Source organism: Barbus barbus (assembly GCF_936440315.1).
Source record: "Barbus barbus genome assembly, chromosome: 16".
NCBI classification, from domain to species: domain Eukaryota; kingdom Metazoa; phylum Chordata; class Actinopteri; order Cypriniformes; family Cyprinidae; genus Barbus; species Barbus barbus.
Genome location: NC_136744.1, coordinates 28,734,790 through 28,754,406, shown reverse-complemented (window position 1 = coordinate 28,754,406; position 19,617 = coordinate 28,734,790). Strand labels below are relative to the sequence as shown.

At 38.7% G+C, this 19,617-nt stretch overlaps 1 protein-coding gene across 1 annotated transcript in view; it reads left to right on the top strand.

Moving 5' to 3' along the window:
- Positions 1-15,150, top strand: part of LOC306882583 (potassium channel subfamily K member 12-like) — a gene marked incomplete at both ends in the record, with an annotated part of 39,506 nt that extends 24,356 nt beyond the window's left edge. Inside the window, one exon of the mRNA XM_079437301.1 lies at positions 14,258-15,150. Coding sequence (XP_079293427.1) covers positions 14,258-15,150 — 893 coding nt within the window. The remainder of the gene's footprint in view (positions 1-14,257) is intronic.
- Positions 15,151-19,617: the final 4,467 nt, after the last annotated feature.

The window sequence follows — 19,617 nt, the reverse complement described above, 5'->3', positions numbered from 1 at the left end:
TGTGTCTCATCTTCTCTTAGTAGATGATTCTTGGTCAGGATAAGCTTAAGATTCCCTAAGAACAATTCTGAAAGTCAAATGCACCACCATGACATCAGCTGAAAGGGTCAGTGCTTATCTATAATATGAATTAACTAGTGATGGATAGACACATTTTTCTAAAATGCAAGAATTATATCTGTGGTTTTAGCCATTAGCTTTGACCTTTTCTGGACTCTCCCTCTCTCTGTTTCACTTTCACGTGAACTCAAGCATGTCTCTGTGCTAATATCTCCAGCTCTTCTTCATTTACGGACAGTATCATAGATCGAGTGCTCTCCACTTTAGGAGTGTGTCATGAGTGCTATCAGAGTATGAATGACTGCAATTGGTTCTCGAACGCATGATGTGTTTTGTATGCTGTGCTCATTGAATCATATAACAGATTTTATGCAGATATAAGTGGTTTTGTTCAGCCTTTAGAAAATGCCCAGGGGGACAGGTGTGTTTGCTCGGGGAAAGTGCTGCGCTTTGTGCAGTTTTGCTGAGCCTTTGTTTAAACAGATTTTTGTATATATAATACCAAGCAGACAAGAATGGACAGCACAGACTACTCTCACAAAATACAGTTGTGCTGGGCAGGTTTTTAACAGGCTCTGCATCCTACTTATAGTGATGAAATGAGACATGCAGACAATACTGTAATGTACTGAGAAAATTTCTCATAGTAAAAACCAGCATGTTTTCAACATAATGTGTAAACTGTATATTGTAATGCTATGCCAAGCCACTAGGGATGCCATGATATGGATCTCCAGTTTATATTTTTCTTTTTCACGCTGAGAAATAATGCACTTAAAAAGTCATAGTCACTCTTAATGAACATTTTTTTGTCTTGTTTTCTAGTTAAAATATCCAAAACTCTATAAAATATAATATCCTGCTGGCTAAATTTCACATACATTAACAAAAATCTGGCTCTTAACCTTTTCTTTATGCAAAGTTGATCTAGAGGAGTATATGGAAACTATCCCAAATTCTGTTAATCCTAAAGCAGTCAAAACTTTATCTCTTCATCCTCGGTGTCCTCTTAAGGTAAAAATGTTTTTTTCTTTTGTTAACTTGGCAACACATCCCTGTTTTGTGTGTTTTCCCTCCCCATGTGCTCCGATCACAAATGCAGACATGTTTACGCGGAGTGATGCAACGCGTAAAAAGACAGTATAAGTCATTATAATCAGTAATTATGTCCCCACTGGATGCGACAAATGCCACGTTTATAATGGGTTTTTATTGTTTTTGTCTCATCGCACCGGGACACGGCATCACAATACGGTAAGGGGCGTAACATTTCCATCACACGCTTGAGGTATTCGTCCAATCACAACACATAGCTGCCAAATCAGAGCACGCCACGCTTCTCAGAACGATGAGCTTTGTAAAAAGCTATGTGTTTCAGAAAGGCGGGGCATAGAGGAGCAACAATAATGTACAGTATGTGGAAAATGTGTTTTTTGAACCTTAAACCGCATAAACACATTGTATTACACCAAATACACCAAATAATGTTCTTTTTAGCAACGTCATATGACCCCTTTAAAACAAAGAAGTTATTTTTTGTGGTGTAGTACTCATACTATTTCTGTAGAGTGCAGAATGTGCAAAGTTTGCTAATTTTCTGTATGCATAAAATGCATGCATGACCTATCACATTTCCCAATTTGTGCATTGCAAGACAATGCAAGACAGTCTGGAGCTTTGTGTCACAAATATAAATCAAGAAAGGGCAATGAGCTTCTTTTGTAGTAAGCACTATGCTTTAAAAGACAAGAACCTTTGCTGTAACATGGACTTCAAAACTTCACTTCTACAGCTGAGATGAATGCTGCCTCAGCCAGTCGTTCTTTCATGATGTATAAAAATCAGAATCAGAATCAGAATGAGCTTTATTGGCCAAGTATGTTTACACATACAAGGAATTTGTTGTAGTGACAGAAGCTCCACAGTGCAACAGAAAGACAGTAACAGGACAGGACACAGGTAATGAAACAAAATAACAGGAAATAGCCAATAACCAATGTACAAAGCAGCAAAAAAAAATAAAAAATACACAATATATAATATATAATATAGGCGACTATGTATGTACAGGTGAAGTATGTGCAAATTAGAAATGAGAAAATAAAATAAGTGAGTGTGGTGAATGGATAATGTATTAGTTGTGTGTTCTACGTTTATTTATTGAGTGTTCATGAGATGTATTGACTGAGGGAAGAAACTGTTCCTGTGTCTGGTCGTTCTGGTGCTCAGAGCTCTGTAGCGTCGACCAGATGGTAACAGTTCAAAGAGGTTGTGTGCTGGATGTGAGGGGTCCAGAGTGATTTTACCAGCCCTTTTGCTCACTCTGGATAAGTACAGTTCTTGGAGAGTGGGGAGGGTTGTACCAATGATTCGCTCAGCAGTCCGGACTACCCTCCGTAGTCTTCTGAGGTCAGATTTGGTAGCTGAGCTGAACCAGACAGTTATTGAGGTGCAGAGGATGGATTCAATGATGGCAGAGTAGAACTGTTTCAGTAAGTCCTGTGGCAGGTTGGACTTCCTCAGCTGGCGAAGAAAGTACAGCCTCTGCTGGGCCTTCCTGACAATGGAGTCAATGTGAATATCCCACTTTAGGTCCTGAGAGATGGTGGTGCCCAGGAATCTGAATGACTCCACTGCAGTCACGGTGCTGTTCATGATGGTAAGTGGGGGGAGAGCAGGGGGGTTTCTCCTGAAGTCCACGATCATCTCCACAGTTTTGAGCGTGTTAAGCTCCAGGTTGTTGAGACTGCACCAGACAGCCAGCTCCTTAACCTCCTGTCTGTAAGCAGACTCGTCACCGTCCTGGATGAGGCCGATCAGTGTGGTGTCGTCTGCAAACTTCAGGAGCTTGACAGAGGGGTCTTTAGATGTGCAGTCGTTGGTGTAGAGGGAGAAGAGCAGTGGGGAGAGGACACAGCCCTGAGGAGCTCCAGTGCTGATGGTTCGAGTGCTGGATGTGAATTTGCCAAGCTTTACTAACTGCTGTCTGTCTGTCAGGAAGCTGTTGATCCACTGGCAGACGGAGGTGGGGACGGAGAGCTGAGTTAGTTTATTTTGAAGGGTTTCCGGGATAATGGTGTTAAAAGCAGAGCTGAAGTCCACAAACAGGATCCTCACATAAGTCCCTGGTCTGTCCAGATGCTGCAGGATGAAGTGCAGTCCCATGTTGACTGCATCATCCACAGACCTGTTTGCTCTGTAGGCAAACTGCAGGGGGTCCAGTAAGGGTCCAGTGATGTCCTTCAGATGAGCCAGAACCAGTCTTTCGAATGATTTCATGGCTACAGACGTTAGTGCCACAGGTCTGTAGTCATTTAGTCCAGTAATTTTGTGTTTCTTTGGGACGGGGATGATGGTGGAGCGTTTGAAGCATGAGGGGACTTCACACAGCTCCAGTGATCTATTGAAGATCTGTGTGAAGATGGGGGCCAGCTGCTCAGCACAGATTTTTAGGCAGGCTGGTGACACACCATCTGGACCAGGTGCTTTCCTTCTTTTGTTTTTCCTGAAGACCTGGCACACATCGTCTTCGCTGATTTGAATTGTAGGTGTGGGGGAGAGAGGGGTTGCTGGAGGTGTGAATGGTTGTGTGGAGGGGTGTTCTGGGCGGGTGTGGGGTGATCGTTCAAAACGACAAAAGAACTCGTTTAAGTCGTCTGCCAGGTGTTGATTCTCCAGAGTGCTGGGGGGTGGTGTTTTGTAGCTGGTGATGTCCTTTAATCCAAGCCACACTGAAGCCGGATCGCTGGAAGAGAATTTGTTCCTGAGCTTGTCAGAATAATTCCTCTTTGCCACTCTGATCTCCTTTTCCAGTGTGTGTTTGGCCTGTTTGTACAAGACTTTATCCCCCTTTCTGTGAGCATCTTCTTTGGCCTGACGGAGCTGTCTGAGTTTGGCAGTGAACCATGGTTTGTCATTGTTGTAGAATAGATGAGTCCTGGTAGGAATGCACATGTCCTCACAGAAACTGATATATGATGTTACAGTCTCTGTGAGCTCGTCCAGGTCATTTGCTGCAGCTTCAAAAACAGACCAATCAGTCAGGTCGAAACAGGCTTGTAAATCCCGCTCTGTTTCGTTAGTCCATCTTTTAACAGATCTTAATACAGGCTTCGCAGACTTAAGTTTCTGCCTGTAGGATGGAATAAGATGAACCAAACAGTGATCAGAGAGTCCTAAAGCTGCTCGTGGAACCGAGTGATATGCGTCCTTTATTGTTGTGTAACAGTGATCCAATATATTACTGTCTCTGGTGGGACATGTAACATGCTGTCTGTATTTTGGCAGTTCACGGGAGAGATTTGCTTTATTAAAGTCCCCGAGAATGATTAAAACAGAGTCCGGGTGTTGTTGTTCACTCTCTGTGATCAGATCAGCGAGTTTCTGTAGAGCTGTGCTCACGTGCGCTTGCGGTGGAATGTAAACACTCACGAGAATGAACGAGCAGAACTCCCGCGGCGAATAGAACGGCTTGCAGTTAATGAAGAGCGTTTCTAGATCTGAGCAGCACATCTTCTTTAAAACAGTTACATCTGTACACCACCTCTCATTGATGTAAAAGCATGTCCCGCCGCCGCGCGATTTCCCCGTTGATTCTGTGTCCCGATCTGCTCTTATCAGCTGGTAATTAGGCAGATGGATCGCGCTGTCCGGTATGTCGCCATTCAACCAGGTTTCCGTGAAACATAGAGCAGCAGAGTTAGAAAAGTCCTTGTTTGTCCGGGAGAGCAGAAGGAGTTCGTCCGTTTTGTTGGGTAGAGAGCGGAGATTCGCCAGATGGATGCTAGGCAACGCCGTTCTAAATCCGCGCTGACGAAGTTTCACGAGCGCGCCGGCTCTCTTTCCCCGTCTGCGCCTCCTGAAGCTTTTGACCAGAGCTACAGCTCCGCCAACTACAATGTCCAGCAAAACGTCCGAAAAATCAAAAACCGGTAGAAGATTTTGTGGTGTGTTCTGCCGAATGTTCAGTAGATCATCCCTGGTAAAGCTGATCTTATTTGAAAAACAAAAAACAGGAAAAACAAACAAAAACAATACAAGCACCGAGGAGCAACGCACAATAGCTGCCATCAGCGGCGCCATTTTGTTTAATCAAAATCTGTCATTCACCTGAGTAATCTTTTCATAGCAAACTGCACAAACAACTGTAAGAGTCTGTGGCAGACTGTGAAAACAAGTCCAAGTCGATAAGGAAATAAATGCAGAGGGAAAGGCAGCGCTGCTCGGTTTCTCGGCAATAAATCAATGAACAGACAGAACAGATGGGATGCTGAGCTGTCTTCTGTACTGCTGTGTGTAAAATTAAATACTGACACTTGAACAAACCAGACTGTGTTCAGGCCTTATGACCACTGACTTTATTAATTCGGCAACAATTAGTAACAGGAAGCAAACAGTGATGTGTTTGTGTTTCTTTGTAATGTCATGTCAATGATTAGTAGTCATTTATTAACCATTTGTTCCCAGAGAATGATGGGAATTGTAGTTTTGAAAATGTACTCAGCCTCAGGCCTTCCAAGATGTAGATTAGTTCATTTCTTCATCAGATTTGGAGAAATGTAGCATTACATCACTTTCTCAGCAATGGATCCCCTGCAATGAATGGGTGCCGTCAGAATGAGAGTCCAAACAGCTGATAAACACATCACAATAATCTACAAGTAATTCACACCATTCCAATCCATCAGTTAATATCTCGTGAAGCCAAAATCTGCATTTGTAGGAAACTAATCCATCATTAAGATGTATTTAAATTTAAACCGTTGCTTCAGGCAGAAATATGAGTCCATGATCCATAATTACTCAAGTGAAAAAGTCCATCCACTTTTGTCGTCTCATTAAAATCCTGATTCAGAAAAGACAACGTTTTTCACTGGAGAAAGCAATATTATTGATAGAGGACTCGTATTTTAGCCAGAAGTTTTAATGATGGATTTGTTTCATACAAATACGCAGCTTTTCACTCCACAAGACATTAACTGATGGACTGGAGTGGTGTGGATTACTTGTGATGTTTTTATCAGCTGTTTGGACTCTCATTCTGACGGCACCCATTCACTGCAGAGCATCCATTGCTGAGACACTGATGCAATGCTACATTTCTCCAAACCTGATGAAGAAACAAACTCACCTACATCTTGGATGGCCTGAAGATGAGTAAATTTTCAGCAATGCACATTCAATTCAATGCCATAATTCTTTAACAGATAAATAAATTTAACTTCACTCTTTTAAATTGCACAGTGAGCTTTGGTTCAAATGCTGTGTGAACCTCCTTTCTAATGCATTCTGGGATTTTCCATTCATCCAGCAAATGCACATCTACTGTTGGAACGCTGTGTGACTTCCTCAGTTCAAAAACAGCTTCACTGTAAGCTCTCGTCGGGGTGCAGGTGAGCTTTTCCATTCAAACGCTGTGTGAAAGCCCATGTTTGAACACAGTGTGAGCTCTTCCATTCAAACACAGCACAAATAACCATTTAAACACAGTTTACAGAAAGGAAATCCAGAAATGTTTTTTTTTTTGGTGTGTTTTTTTTTTTATAATTTGTATATACTTATGGCTCTTACCGAGATCTCATGAGGCAAGGCAGTCTGAGGGAACTTATAACTCTCTTACTGGGTAATATTTACACCCACTTGCTAATTAAAAATGAATCAAAAGGATAGTCTATGTCAGGCTTGTTTTAGTATTATTTATATACTACTATACTATATATTTTGAATTAGCTTTTTTATATTTTTAATGTAGAATAAATATACTGTGTATTTTTATATTTTTGTATTTTAATTTATGTTGTTATTATGTTATATGCTTTGTTAACTTTTTAAAAACGATTTAGTTTTATTGTTAGTTTAAGCAATTTTAGTACTTCTACACACTTATTAAAATTGATGCATAAATGTATTTTTTGTTTTTGTCAGGCTTATTTAATTATTAGTTATATACTATTATGGTATTTATTTTATTAGCTTTTATTTTAATATCTTTAGTATAAAATAAATATACTTTGTGTATTATTGTATATATTATTATTATTATTATTATTAATAAAAAAAAATGTCATTGTTAGCTTTTGTTTTTTAATATTTCTATTTAGCTTTATGTTTTAGTAATTGAGTGTATTATTTTATATAATATTGTATATTTTAATTGTATTTTAAATTGTAGTATTTTTTTCACATGCTGTTTTTCTATTTAGCTTTATTTTTAGTTTAGTTTTTAGTCATTTTGTTACTTCAATTTAAACTTAATAATTTAAACTTCATATAATATTTTAAACCAATGAAGGTCAGGGTCACCCTAAAAGAGATATTATTTGTGGGAGATAAATACTTCTTTGATTGCAAAAATGCTTTGTTTGAGAAGATTTTGCCCCCCTTCAGTGAAGCGCGCACTACAAGCTCCAAGCTTGTCAGTCTTTCATGTTTTCTAACTGCAACAAGGAGCCCCAGATCAGAGTAAACTCACAGCGTGAGCCCGTCAGCGATGCACTAGAAAGACACCATGCAACTGGTTGCAGATGCTGTGATACATTTCAAAATCTGTCCGACCGTCTCTCACAAACAAAAGCAGCAACCAATGAAATTGCTACAGTGTGAAAGAGCGCAAGAAAAGGATGAAGCATTGAGCCAAACACATGCAGCCCACGTCTCCCTAAGCACTCCCTCATTCAGACCTTTGCTCTCTTTTTCTTCTTTTTCCTGTTCTGTGTAAATCAAAGCAAAAATAACTGCAAGTTTGTTTATGTTGTCAGCTCTTGCATTGCTGTGGACGGGATTCTGTTATGCTCGGTTATGATTCATTCTTTTCTTGTTATTGCAGTCAATTTACAGGCAGTTGTGTATGAAGAGACAAGCTGAATTCACTGCTGTGAGTTTTGATATCATGGCATACAGTACAAGTCACCATATCAACTCTGTTGTACAAAATCAATAAATAATAAATATGCTTCCTTGCTCACTTGCAGGGTATTTTCCAGTCTGCTACCACAGCAAATAAAAATAATTGAAATGAGTGTAAATCAATATTTTGAAAGGTTTTTAAGAATATTTTTGAGATGGCAAAATATTTCTTATCGCACATCTGCATAACTGTTTGTAAATGAGTGTTCAGTGATATAAATTAAGACAAGACACCCCAGGTGAATAAAGTAAAATTTCAACAAATATAAATAACCATACTACAATACCCAGTTGATTGATTACATTAATTTGATGTTTAAATATGCAAATAAGTCATAATCTATTTAAATACAAACTAATATTTATGCATACATTTCCAGAAGAGAAATTGAAACATTGATTTAAAATTGCTGCTTCGTTTTGTTGTCATATTAGAGTCAAATGTTTTTTTACTAAAGGGATTTTGGATTTTTCTTTTTATCACTCAATCAGAAAAAATTTAGTTTTTTGGAAGTGACTGTTTATTGAGATGAAATTATTGAGGACTGTTTTGTATTTGGGGAAATACTGTGCAATAAATATAGTTCATATCAACTTGAGGAAACCTTTATGTTGGGATTAAATGTTTGCTACTCTTTTTCTTTATGCAACCTGAAACGCAAGTTTCTGTTCAACACCAAAACAAACTGGTGTGCGTCACGTGTTTGTGTAACCGTAAGTAATCAGGCACATGATGTGTAACGGGGCGAGTGATGGGCAGATGGTAGTGTATTGTAGTGTAGGGAAAGCACCAGATACTTCTTACTCAGCTCCTCCTTCCCATCACACCCTGAACCCGTTCTCCGCAGACCCCCTGCACTCCAGCCGGTGACTAATGATTTCCTCTTCGTCACAGGAAAATAAAAACACCTTATCATCTCTGTATTTTCTGTATCTGGCATACGATCCCGGAAGACAGCAGGACAACTGAAATGGCCTCTGTCCAGGGCAGGAAAAATGCCAGATTGGTGAACTTACTGTCAACGCGAACAATGATGTTTTTATGTGCTTGCAGGGTGTTTATATGTTTTTTTCGGAGGTGCTAAATAGCTAGACTGTGCTGGCATATTGTGAGGCAAAGATTGCTGTGTGCTGCATTGTGTTTGGAAATGAGCTGAAACCATCTGTCGCAGTGAAGCGCTCATATGACTTGCTGCATGACATACCAGCACAAAAACTGTAACATGCCGTAAGCCAGGCAACATGACGCTTACCAGATTTTCTGGAATATAAATTGCTTTTTTTAATCATCTGAATCATGCTGCGACTTTATATTCCAAATTGATTTATATAATCAGAATCAGAATGAGCTTTATTGGCCAAGTATGTTTACACATACGAGGAATTTGTTATAGTGACAGAAGCTCCACAGTGCAACAGAGAGACAGCAACAGGACAGGACACAGATAATAAAAGAATAATATACAAATATGCAATGTACAAAATAGCAAAAACACAATATATAATATAGACAATTATGTGTGTACAGGTCTGATGTGCACATTTGAAATGAAAAAAAAATTAGATAAATAAAAAAGTAAGCAAGTGTGGTGAATAAATAATTCAGAGTTGTGTGTTCCGTGTTTTATTGTCAAGTGTTCATGAGATGGATTGCCTGAGGGAAGAAACTGTTCCTGTGTCTGGTCGTTCTGGTGCTCAGAGCTCTGTAGCGTCGACCAGACGGTAACAGTTCAAAGAGGGAGTGTGCTGGATGTGAGGGGTCCAGAGTGATTTTACCAGCCCTTTTGCTCACTCTGGATAAGTACAGCTCTTGGAGAGTGGGGAGGGTTGTACCAATGATTCACTCAGCAGTCCGGACTACCCTCCATAGTCTTCTGAGGTCAGATTTGGTAGCTGAGCTGAACCAGACAGTTATTGAAGTGCAGAGGATGGATTCAATGATGGCAGAGTAGAACTGTTTCAGCAGCTCCTGTGGCAGGTTGAACTTCCTCAGCTGGCGAAGAAAGTACAACCTCTGCTGGGCCTTTTTCACAATAGAGTCAATGTGATTGTCCCACTTCAGGTCCTGAGAAATTGTGGTGCCCAGGAATCTGAATGACTCCACTGCAGTCACAGTGCTGTTCATGATGGTGAGTGGGGGGAGAGCAGCGGGGTTTCTCCTGAAGTCCATTATCATCTCCACAGTTTTGAGCGTGTTAAGCTCCAGGTTGTTAAGACTGCACCATACAGCCAGCTCCTTAACCTCCTGTCTGTAAGCAGGCTCGTCACCGTCCTGAATGAGGCCGATCAGTGTGGTGTCGTCTGCAAACTTCAGGAGCTTGACAGAGGGGTCTTTAGATGTGCAGTTGTTGGTGTAGAGGGAGAAGAGCAGTGGGGAGAGTACGCAGCCCTGAGGAGCTCTTACTTACCCTCAGGCCATCCAAGATGTAGATGAGTTAGTTTCTACATCAGATTTGGAGTCAGAATGAGAGTCTAAACAGCTGATACAAGTAATCCATACCAATCCTGTACATCAATTAATGTGTTGTGAAGCCAAAAATGTATATTTAATGTGTTTTTTACTACAAACCATTGCTTTTGGCTTCCTCTTCTGAATCAGGAGAGAAATCTGCATCAAGCAGCATTTACAATCCCAAAACAGTTTTAAACAAGTATGTGGGAGGATTTTGATGTGAGAGACAACAGGGGATGGACTTTTCCACTGGTGGAAGCGTTATTATGGATAATGCATTCATATTTTGGCCAGAAGCAACAGTGTAATGATGGGTTTGTTTCTTACAAACATGCAGCTTTTGGCTTCACAAGACATTAACTGATGGACTGGAGTGGTGTGGATTACTTGTGGATTATTGTGGTGTTTTTATCAGCTGTTTGGACTCTCATTCTGACGGCACCCATTCACTGCAGAGCATCCATTGGTGAGACACTGATGCAATGCTACATTTCTCCAAATCTGATGAAGAAACAAACCCATCTTGGATGGCCTGAGTGAGTAAATGTTTTTCATTTTTTTTCAAATTTTCATTTTTGTGTGAACTATTTTGTGTGACACACATACTCCATGCCATTGAGATGCAATGATAACTTTCTGCAGGTATTATAGACCTCCTCTGGTTACTTTACAGAAATGAATGGGCTGTGAATTCTGATTAATGTTGACATTATTCGCTTACTAATTGTTAATTCTCAATTGTTTCTGAAAAGAGGTATTTATTGGCATGCAGACTTCAAAACAGATGGCATATGTGGAGTGTATATGCTGGGGTGTATTGTTTCCATATTGGCACATTGTTTATACCGAATGTCAAATATAAGACCATAAAACAATGGTTGGCATTGATCATTTGCACACACTCGAGCAGAATGAGTGCTGAGTTGTAATTCTCCACAAAGGCGATCTGTCAGACTGTTGTCCTAAGTCCTGCAGGTTATTTTGGGTGTGTTTGCCTCTCTCTCCCTCTGTCCCTGTAGTCTCCAGAGATCCAGTCTGAAGTGTCGGCTCTGAGACAGCACAGAATCGATGGTTCAAGGCTTGAGGTAACTGAGATTTTAATGAGAGAGAGCTGGGTGGCCCTTGGCAGACAAAACCTCAGTGCCCTCTTAACAAGAGCATCTCATCGGCAGGCCAGTGGAAAAACGAGCAGGGTTAATTAATTAGAGATGAACGGCTGAGAGGTTAGATTTGATCCTGTTCTGTTTTTGTCTTGTAAAGAGCACTGCTTGATTGTGCCATGTGGTTTTATGCCAGAGCGAATGGGCTGTTTTCAGGAGATCCTGTTATGCATCGCCATCAGCCACATGGGCGCTCTTCTGCTCGGTGATATCATTATTTTTTGTTGTGTAGTATAGTATGTGCAGTTGTGTTTCCCAGGCAGTGAATGTTGTTAGTGTTTATTGGAAATGTTTCAGCTCAGTCTGTGGCATTGCTCTTTGTGTGTCTCCTGAGACTGAAGTGTTATCTAACAGTCCAGAACACAACATGAGCATTTGTGCTTCTGCAGACTTTTATTTTATTTGTCAAACAGTATATATTAATGCATTACGGGTGAATTCTGTCATTTTGTGGGTCAAAAGATGTGTGTTTAGCACTCTGGGCTTGTCATTTTAAACATTTTTTGAATAAAAGTGTAGACTCTTGTCTTGCTTAGGTTGATTCAGGGTTTTTATAGTTAACTAACTAAAAGCAATAAAAAAAAATGTTGTTACTTGAAATAAAATGTAAACTAAAATTAAATATTTTAAAAAAAATTCAACATATTTTATTTCAGCTAGTTACCATGGAAACATTTTATTTAGTTTAACTTGATCTACTAAAATAACAGATTTTTAAAAAAAACAAAAAATTATATAGACATATTATAAAAAACTACAACAAATAAAAAAATTACAAAAACATAATGAAATAAAAAATAGAAAATAGACAAATAAAAACTATAACAATTCAAACTATCAATACATAACTAAAAATTTGAATAGTTTTTATTAATTAATATAAGTATAATAGTATTTTGAATAACACTGAGCATTTCGTGTTTCATAAATACAAACAATTAAGTAATATTTTCACATTTTTAAATAATTTTACAAAATTACAGCTTGATTAGAAATGACACATAACTATATATTCTGTCAAAAGTTATATTTATCTTGATTTTTGTGGTTTAGTGATAAAGTATTTATCTTGATGTCTCATATTTAGTCATATAAAACAAAATATACATATTAAAGTAATTTTCTCATTATTACTAAATGCTTAATAGTTATTTCACTACTTGTTTAGATCACAATGGTTTTAAAGTATTAATTCATATTTTTATGCTGGATTTTTATAGTTTGTAGTGTTTCAAGACAGCAGTGCTCTGATATCGTTCAAACTATTTATTTGTCTTCCACTTAAGTAGTTTCTGCAATTAATTCAGTTTTGTAGATAACTTCAATGCTGCTTTATGTATGTTTAAGATGTTTATAGCATATAAGTGTATAATTAGTAATTCAATTAGTAACAAAATTCCTATTGACTTGCATTAATAGAATTATACACTAATGTGCTATAAATATACTTGCTTTGCATTATGCATTAAATTGTGACACTCTGACTTGAAACACATGAAATCAAGCTTGAATAACTATAAACATTTGTGTTCAGCAAAACTTACCTGAAATCTTAATGCTGTTCTTTTGCTGCCTTTCTAGCACTGCTGTTTCCTTCAGGAAATGCAGATAGAGTTCATTGTGCTCTTTCATTTTCACTTCCTCTCACTATAGTCAGTTAAAATGACAAAAGTGTAAGGCCTTTATCTTTTTCTCCCAGAAATCCTTTAATTATTGAGAATACTGTCTATACTGATGTGCTCCAAAGGATGCAATCCTCTAGAAAACATCCCCCTTTAACATATATATATGGCGTTATTTTACTGCCAAATGTCGAGAGCACATTTTTGTAGTGTGAAAGTAGAAAGTAGATCCCTGCTCGCACGTGGATTTCCTTTGCTCTCGCACAAAACCGGACGTGTCTCTCCTCTCGCTCAGGCGTGCATGTGCACGCTCAAACTTTGTCTTCTTGCACTAGATATTAATTCTTTTCACACCTGGATTAAACATCAAAAGTTATCAACCAATCAGATTTTTCTACGACTGACCCGATGAAAATACTAGGCCTACGTAAAGAGGGAACTGATCCTGGAATTTCTTTACAATTTAATAATATTTAGTCATATCAAATATATATTAGAAAGGGCTAGGAATCGGGTGCTTGAATGATTTATAAAAATAAAGCCTAGTTTGTCTAATCGTTTGGTCAAACCCCTCTGAGCGATTTATCTAAACAAACAAGCAAAAGAAAAAGTATATGATTCTTAAAGTTAATGTGAACTTTAAGAATCATATACTTTTTTGTTTGTTTGTTTAGATAAATCGCTCAGAGGAGTTTTTTGGGGTTTTTTTATAAATCATCCAAGCACCCGATTCCTAGCCATTTCTAATATACATGTGGGACGTGAATGCTGCAGCATTGCTGAAGGTCACTCGTTATTGGAATCATCAAATTTTGAGGATATCAGCTATTTTTTGTGACCCAGCAGTCAAGTCTAGTTACAGTGCTGGTGAAATGACAATGACCTTTGATTTGAATGCTTGTGCAATTCTCATTCATTGATTTTAAATGGATGCATGATGCATCTATTAAATAAATAAATGTAAGCACAAAGGTTTTTGACACCAAATAAATGATCTTCATATTGCTTCATATTCAATACAATGTTTTAACGAGCTCCTTTTGTTTTCTTCTCTGCAGGATTTGGGATGACCACCCCTGTGACAGTAGCTGGAAAGATTTTCTTGATCTTCTACGGTCTTTTGGGTTGTGCGGCCACCATCCTGTTCTTCAACCTCTTTCTGGAGCGCATCATTACCCTGCTGGCCGTGGTGATGAAGGCCGTGCGTCTGCGGCGTCTGCGGACCAGCGGCCTCCTCCCGCCGGGGATCTGCCAGGACTTTGCGGCGAGCACGTTGCCTGGTTGGAAACCCTCGGTGTACCACGTGATGCTCATTCTGGGTTTATCGTCCATCGTGATCTCCTGCTGCGCGTCGGCCATGTACACTCCGGTCGAAGGTTGGGCGTATTTGGACTCACTGTATTTTTGCTTCGTCACCTTCAGCACCATTGGTTTCGGAGATTTGGTGAGCAGCCAGAACGCTGCGTACGGCTACCAAGGACTTTACCGGTTGGCCAACTTCATCTTCATCTTGACTGGAGTATGTTGCATCTACTCGCTCTTCAACGTCATCTCCATCGTCATCAAGCAGGTCCTCAATTGGATGTTGGGGAAAATGAGCTGCTTGTGCTGCCAGCGCTGCAGCAAAGCTAACGCTTTCTTGGGACGCCGCAATGCCATCAGGCCCGGCTCACGCCTCAGACGTGGACGCTTCGGCCGGACGCCGGACTCGGACAGGCCTTGCGATAGCGACACTGAAGGACGCAGACTCTCAGGCGAGATGATCTCCATGCGGGACTTGACGGGATCCAATAAAATCTCGCTGGCCATCATGCAGAAACAGCTGTCGGAGTCAGCGAACGGATATCCCAGAACGGTGTGCGGAAGCTCGCGGCAGAACGGCTTTTCCGGCGGCGTCGGTGCTTTGGGCATCATGAACAACCGATTAGCAGAAACCAGTGACTCTAGGTAGAGGTAACCTTTGTAAGCATCTCACAAAGGATTGTTTTTAGCAGTAACACCTCTCCAACTCTCTCTGGAGGTCAAACACGGTTTGGGATTGCGATTTCAATTTTTGAGCTTGTGTAGAACAGCATGGCATGCATGAACTGTGTAGGATATCCTGTAGGATTTTTGGATCGTGACTTGTTATGGCGTATGCTACGAATGTGTGCTAGGAAGTAACGGTGCGTTCAAATCATGTCGGAAAGATCGTATTTATGAGCTGAACACACTGGATGCACTTTGTCATCATTTTTATAGTAAAAAATCATTAATGTTTTACTTGAAGCATTTATGTATAATGCATTATTAAGTGTTTAAAATGTATTCAGATTATATCTTTTCTTAAAATGCATTATAATATTTACAGATTAATTTCCTTGACAACCAGCCAATTCCCACAAATTGGTTGTTTGTCATGTGTTTCACTGCATAATCATTTCTAAAGGTGTAACAATGAATGCTACAATTATTCATGAGATCATACAATGCATTATTAAAGTGCATTACAAAGCACTAAAAATACTTTTATAAAGCAGTATATATAAAGTCTTCAACCAAAATAACCCAAGTTATTTGAATGCACCTGATGTCGTAATTATGTATTCCCAACTCGTAAATATTAACTTCCCAGGAGGATTTGAACGCACCCAGGTGACTTTGCATATTCTAGTAATCAACTGCAACAAACCCTAATTACCCGAATCATATTCTCTAGAATTTGTAGACAATACTGTACAACATGAACTAACCCTAAACGCTCTGAAGTTAGACTTGACTACCAGTGGCTATTCATAGGAGCTGAGTAGAGCTTGTCAAATCTCAAATAAGTAAAAGTAGCATCCTATTCACTTACAGCACATTTGATTTACAACTATGCACCATCTCCATGTCGCAAACATATTCGTTTTTACTTAGTCTTGAGCTGCATCCCGGTTTGCATACTTATGCTGTGCACTAAAAGTATGTACTTCACTGCTCAATGGAAAGTCCCTACTCAGTATTTGGACATACTACAATGTCTCAAAATGCAAAACCCCATTTATTATGTACAGTTTGCGTCTTAACATCCAGCTGAATTCGTTACCTGCATTATGATGTAACTTTTAGGTTCATGCAATTAACAAAATGTTTCAATCTGTCATTCTTTGGCACTTATTTTCGGCAAAAAGCCAAAAGAGTATATTGTTAAAAACTCTCCTCTTCAATAGTGCAACAGTACAAAAATTGCTAAGTTTCAATAAGTTGTTTCAATTAATAATTTTTTTTTTTTACCTGTTTTATGGTTAAAACAAAATCCTTAAAACAGCATACATTTACTTAACAACACTTCATAACATATCAGAACTCACTGAACTGGCAGATTCTTCAGTAGTTTTAAATATAAGTAAGTTGGAAAAAGCGGAGGGGGGAGGGGCTATATTAGTATAAACATGAATAAAGTCTTAGTATCTCATGCAATGTTGCTCTCAAGTAAATGTATTATGCATTTATGTTTTAAGCATTATTGGAAAACAAAACTGCTAATTAAGTATTAAGGGTTTTTTAATGGCTTATGAGTCATTTTCAACACCACTTTTGATCTTGAACACTATCGAGCTAGTATGCAGCACTAATTAAAGACAAATGTAGGACAAAGCTTATTTCTCTGCAAATGATGACTTTACAGTATGCAGATTAGGGGGTTTGGGAGGTTGTGAGTTTGGACAGTATAAACGAATGCATTTACTGTACCCCTTCAGATCTGTGTTGCTGTCAGTAGGGATCTCATGGCAAAGAGATGTCACTGTTTGAAAAATTCAGCTGAGGATTTTACACCCTCGTAGTAATATGATGAGATGCAGCAATGAGCTGAGCAGAGCAACTTCAAAGACAAACTCTGTTGTTCCCCAAAGAGGAGAGAGGAGGAGCTGAAGAGATGGAGTGAGACAGAGTGAAGGAGAATAAAGTGAAGAAGCCCTGAGAGAGAGAGAAAATGAGCCATCTATCAGCACAGAACTAGACTTCCAGCGGAGCTCGTGTTCATCTGCCAGACCTCTGCCGACCAAACATTAGTGCCCTCAGACCCTCCTCTATCATCTTATTAACACTGTCTAGATAAAATCCTCTCAAATGATGTTTGCTACACCTGCCCTTGCTTAGTAGGATGCTTAATATCAACAGAGGAAGCTCTGTTCAAATAGAATAGCCTTAGTTGTCGAATAACCATTTAGAAAGAAGTTTGGAAAATTATGCATGCTATATTCAGTGTTTCTGCAGGTGTTAAAAAGTCCCCTGAAATCCACAAATGAAGGCCTTTAATCAGAGCAGAAAGTCTTAAATTCATAAAGGCATGACATTAAATGTTGCAGGCATTGAAAAAAATGTATATCTTGGAAAGATAATGTAAATCATGTTACATTTACTAGAGATTTTACTAGTTACATTTACTACAAAATTGAGTTTATGCTTAAAACATGAACAAATGTGGTATGAAAACTTATTTTCTCTTGAAATTAGGTTCATTTTTCTGAGCCCATTGGCAGATGTTTGTTCTTGTTTTAATCATGATCTCACTTCATTTTTGATAAATTTCTCATAAAACATTAAGAAAATCTTTTTTTTGCAGTGTGATCAGGAGGTAAAGTACAAGTTATTACAAAAAGTACATTTAGAGAAAATAATGATGTATTGAATTTCCTTTTATTTATTTATTAAATTTTCTTTACTTGGTCTTAAAAGGTCTTAAAAATATATTAAATTTAAAACCTGCAGAAAGCCTGTTCATTGTTTGGCACAATCCTACACTGATGTGCTTAACAAGCAGACAACCTTGAGATTTATAAGATTGGCATGAAATTTACAGATTTTGAAATGGATTGGCATCAAAATGTAAACAAGACTTGCACAAATTGAGTAAAGTAAAACAAAATTGTGTTTACAACTGAAGTAAAATGAGAGTAAACTGTAAAAAAAGTTTGCAGAATGTGTCGTTTAAAACATTAGTTCATGCATGTAAATGCACTTATTAACATACTTTGATTTTTCCATATTATTTTTACATTTGCTTTGCATTTGCAACGGCATAATCAACATTCTGCCAGCTTATTGAGTGTGTACATCACTGAAACCTAATCATTTCAAAATCTCACGTAAACAAGACTTTCTTGTGTTGGTGGTTTAATAATTCGGACAAACTCAGTTTTTTGTATATATCGCTATTTAGTTGTGCATGTAAACAAACTCATAAGGACGCTCATTTGCTACCATAATGGGCATTTTTGAGTTGTTCTGCACTCCCATTGGTAAACGCCACAATGCATCACTGCTCATTTGCATCAAGTTGAACTCTAATGCACTTTGTTGTGTTGCAAACAAACTGGCTCATGTTGCCTCAATTCACCAGCCTTCATTGAAAATGAATGACTTCCAGTTGCTTTCTTGCTGCAAAACCCTGCCAATGCAAACTCCCCATTTCCCCAAATGATAAATCGAACTGCGTTAATAAAACAAGGAATATTGCTTGAAGAATTTCAATAGATGCTAAATGAGCTGTCACGCAGCATTTGTGTATGTAGCAGACAGAAACAGATGCTAGTGTGCTGAAAACCCTTAAATCCTGACATGATAAGAGTAGAAAAGAGAGAAAAACAGGAGAAGAGAGGGAATCCAGTCCCTCAGGTGTGATAAGGCATCAGCACAGATGTAGTTTCCATTAGCTCTCTGCTGGTGATCTATACCATCTCTGCTCAGCTCTCTTCTGCTCCAGAGAGCAACAGCTTGCGTCTGCATTCACAACACAAACACAGCACAAACACACACACACATACACACTCTCTCCCTCCCTTAGCACAGCACAGTTCACACTCTCTACCTACTCTTATAGCGAATCTGCCTGTATGTAACTTACTGTAAATAGTCAAGCGGAACAATTTCTGATTCTTTTTGCATATTGCAAAGGGAAACTGTGAGGAATGACTGAAGATCGTGGCTCTTGCTTATAATATACAACCTCAGGTAGTTCAATCTTCTGATGTAGTTTTTTGCATGCTACTATGGTAAAGCCATACGAGAGGCACTTGTATCTCTTATAGGTCTATTTTTATATACAGATATATTAATGTATTATCTGGCAGTGATGGTGAACTTGGAAAGAACAAATAACTTGATCAAATGTGCTTCAACTGTAATTAAAACTAGGGGTTGGCAGTATGAACAAAATATAACACTAGTTAGTTGAGGTATATATCATGATATTCAACTCAGAGATGTTTATATATTAAATGACCATGAGATAATGCTTATTTATCATCCACTGAATTATAATCCATCTGATTGTGTTCTTTGATGTAAAATCTGGTTTAAACTGGTGACTGGTTTCTAGCTCATCTAACTCCATTAGCTGGTCCAAGACCATCCTGGTTCAACGATAAACCAGTTACCAGCTGGTCATGCTAGT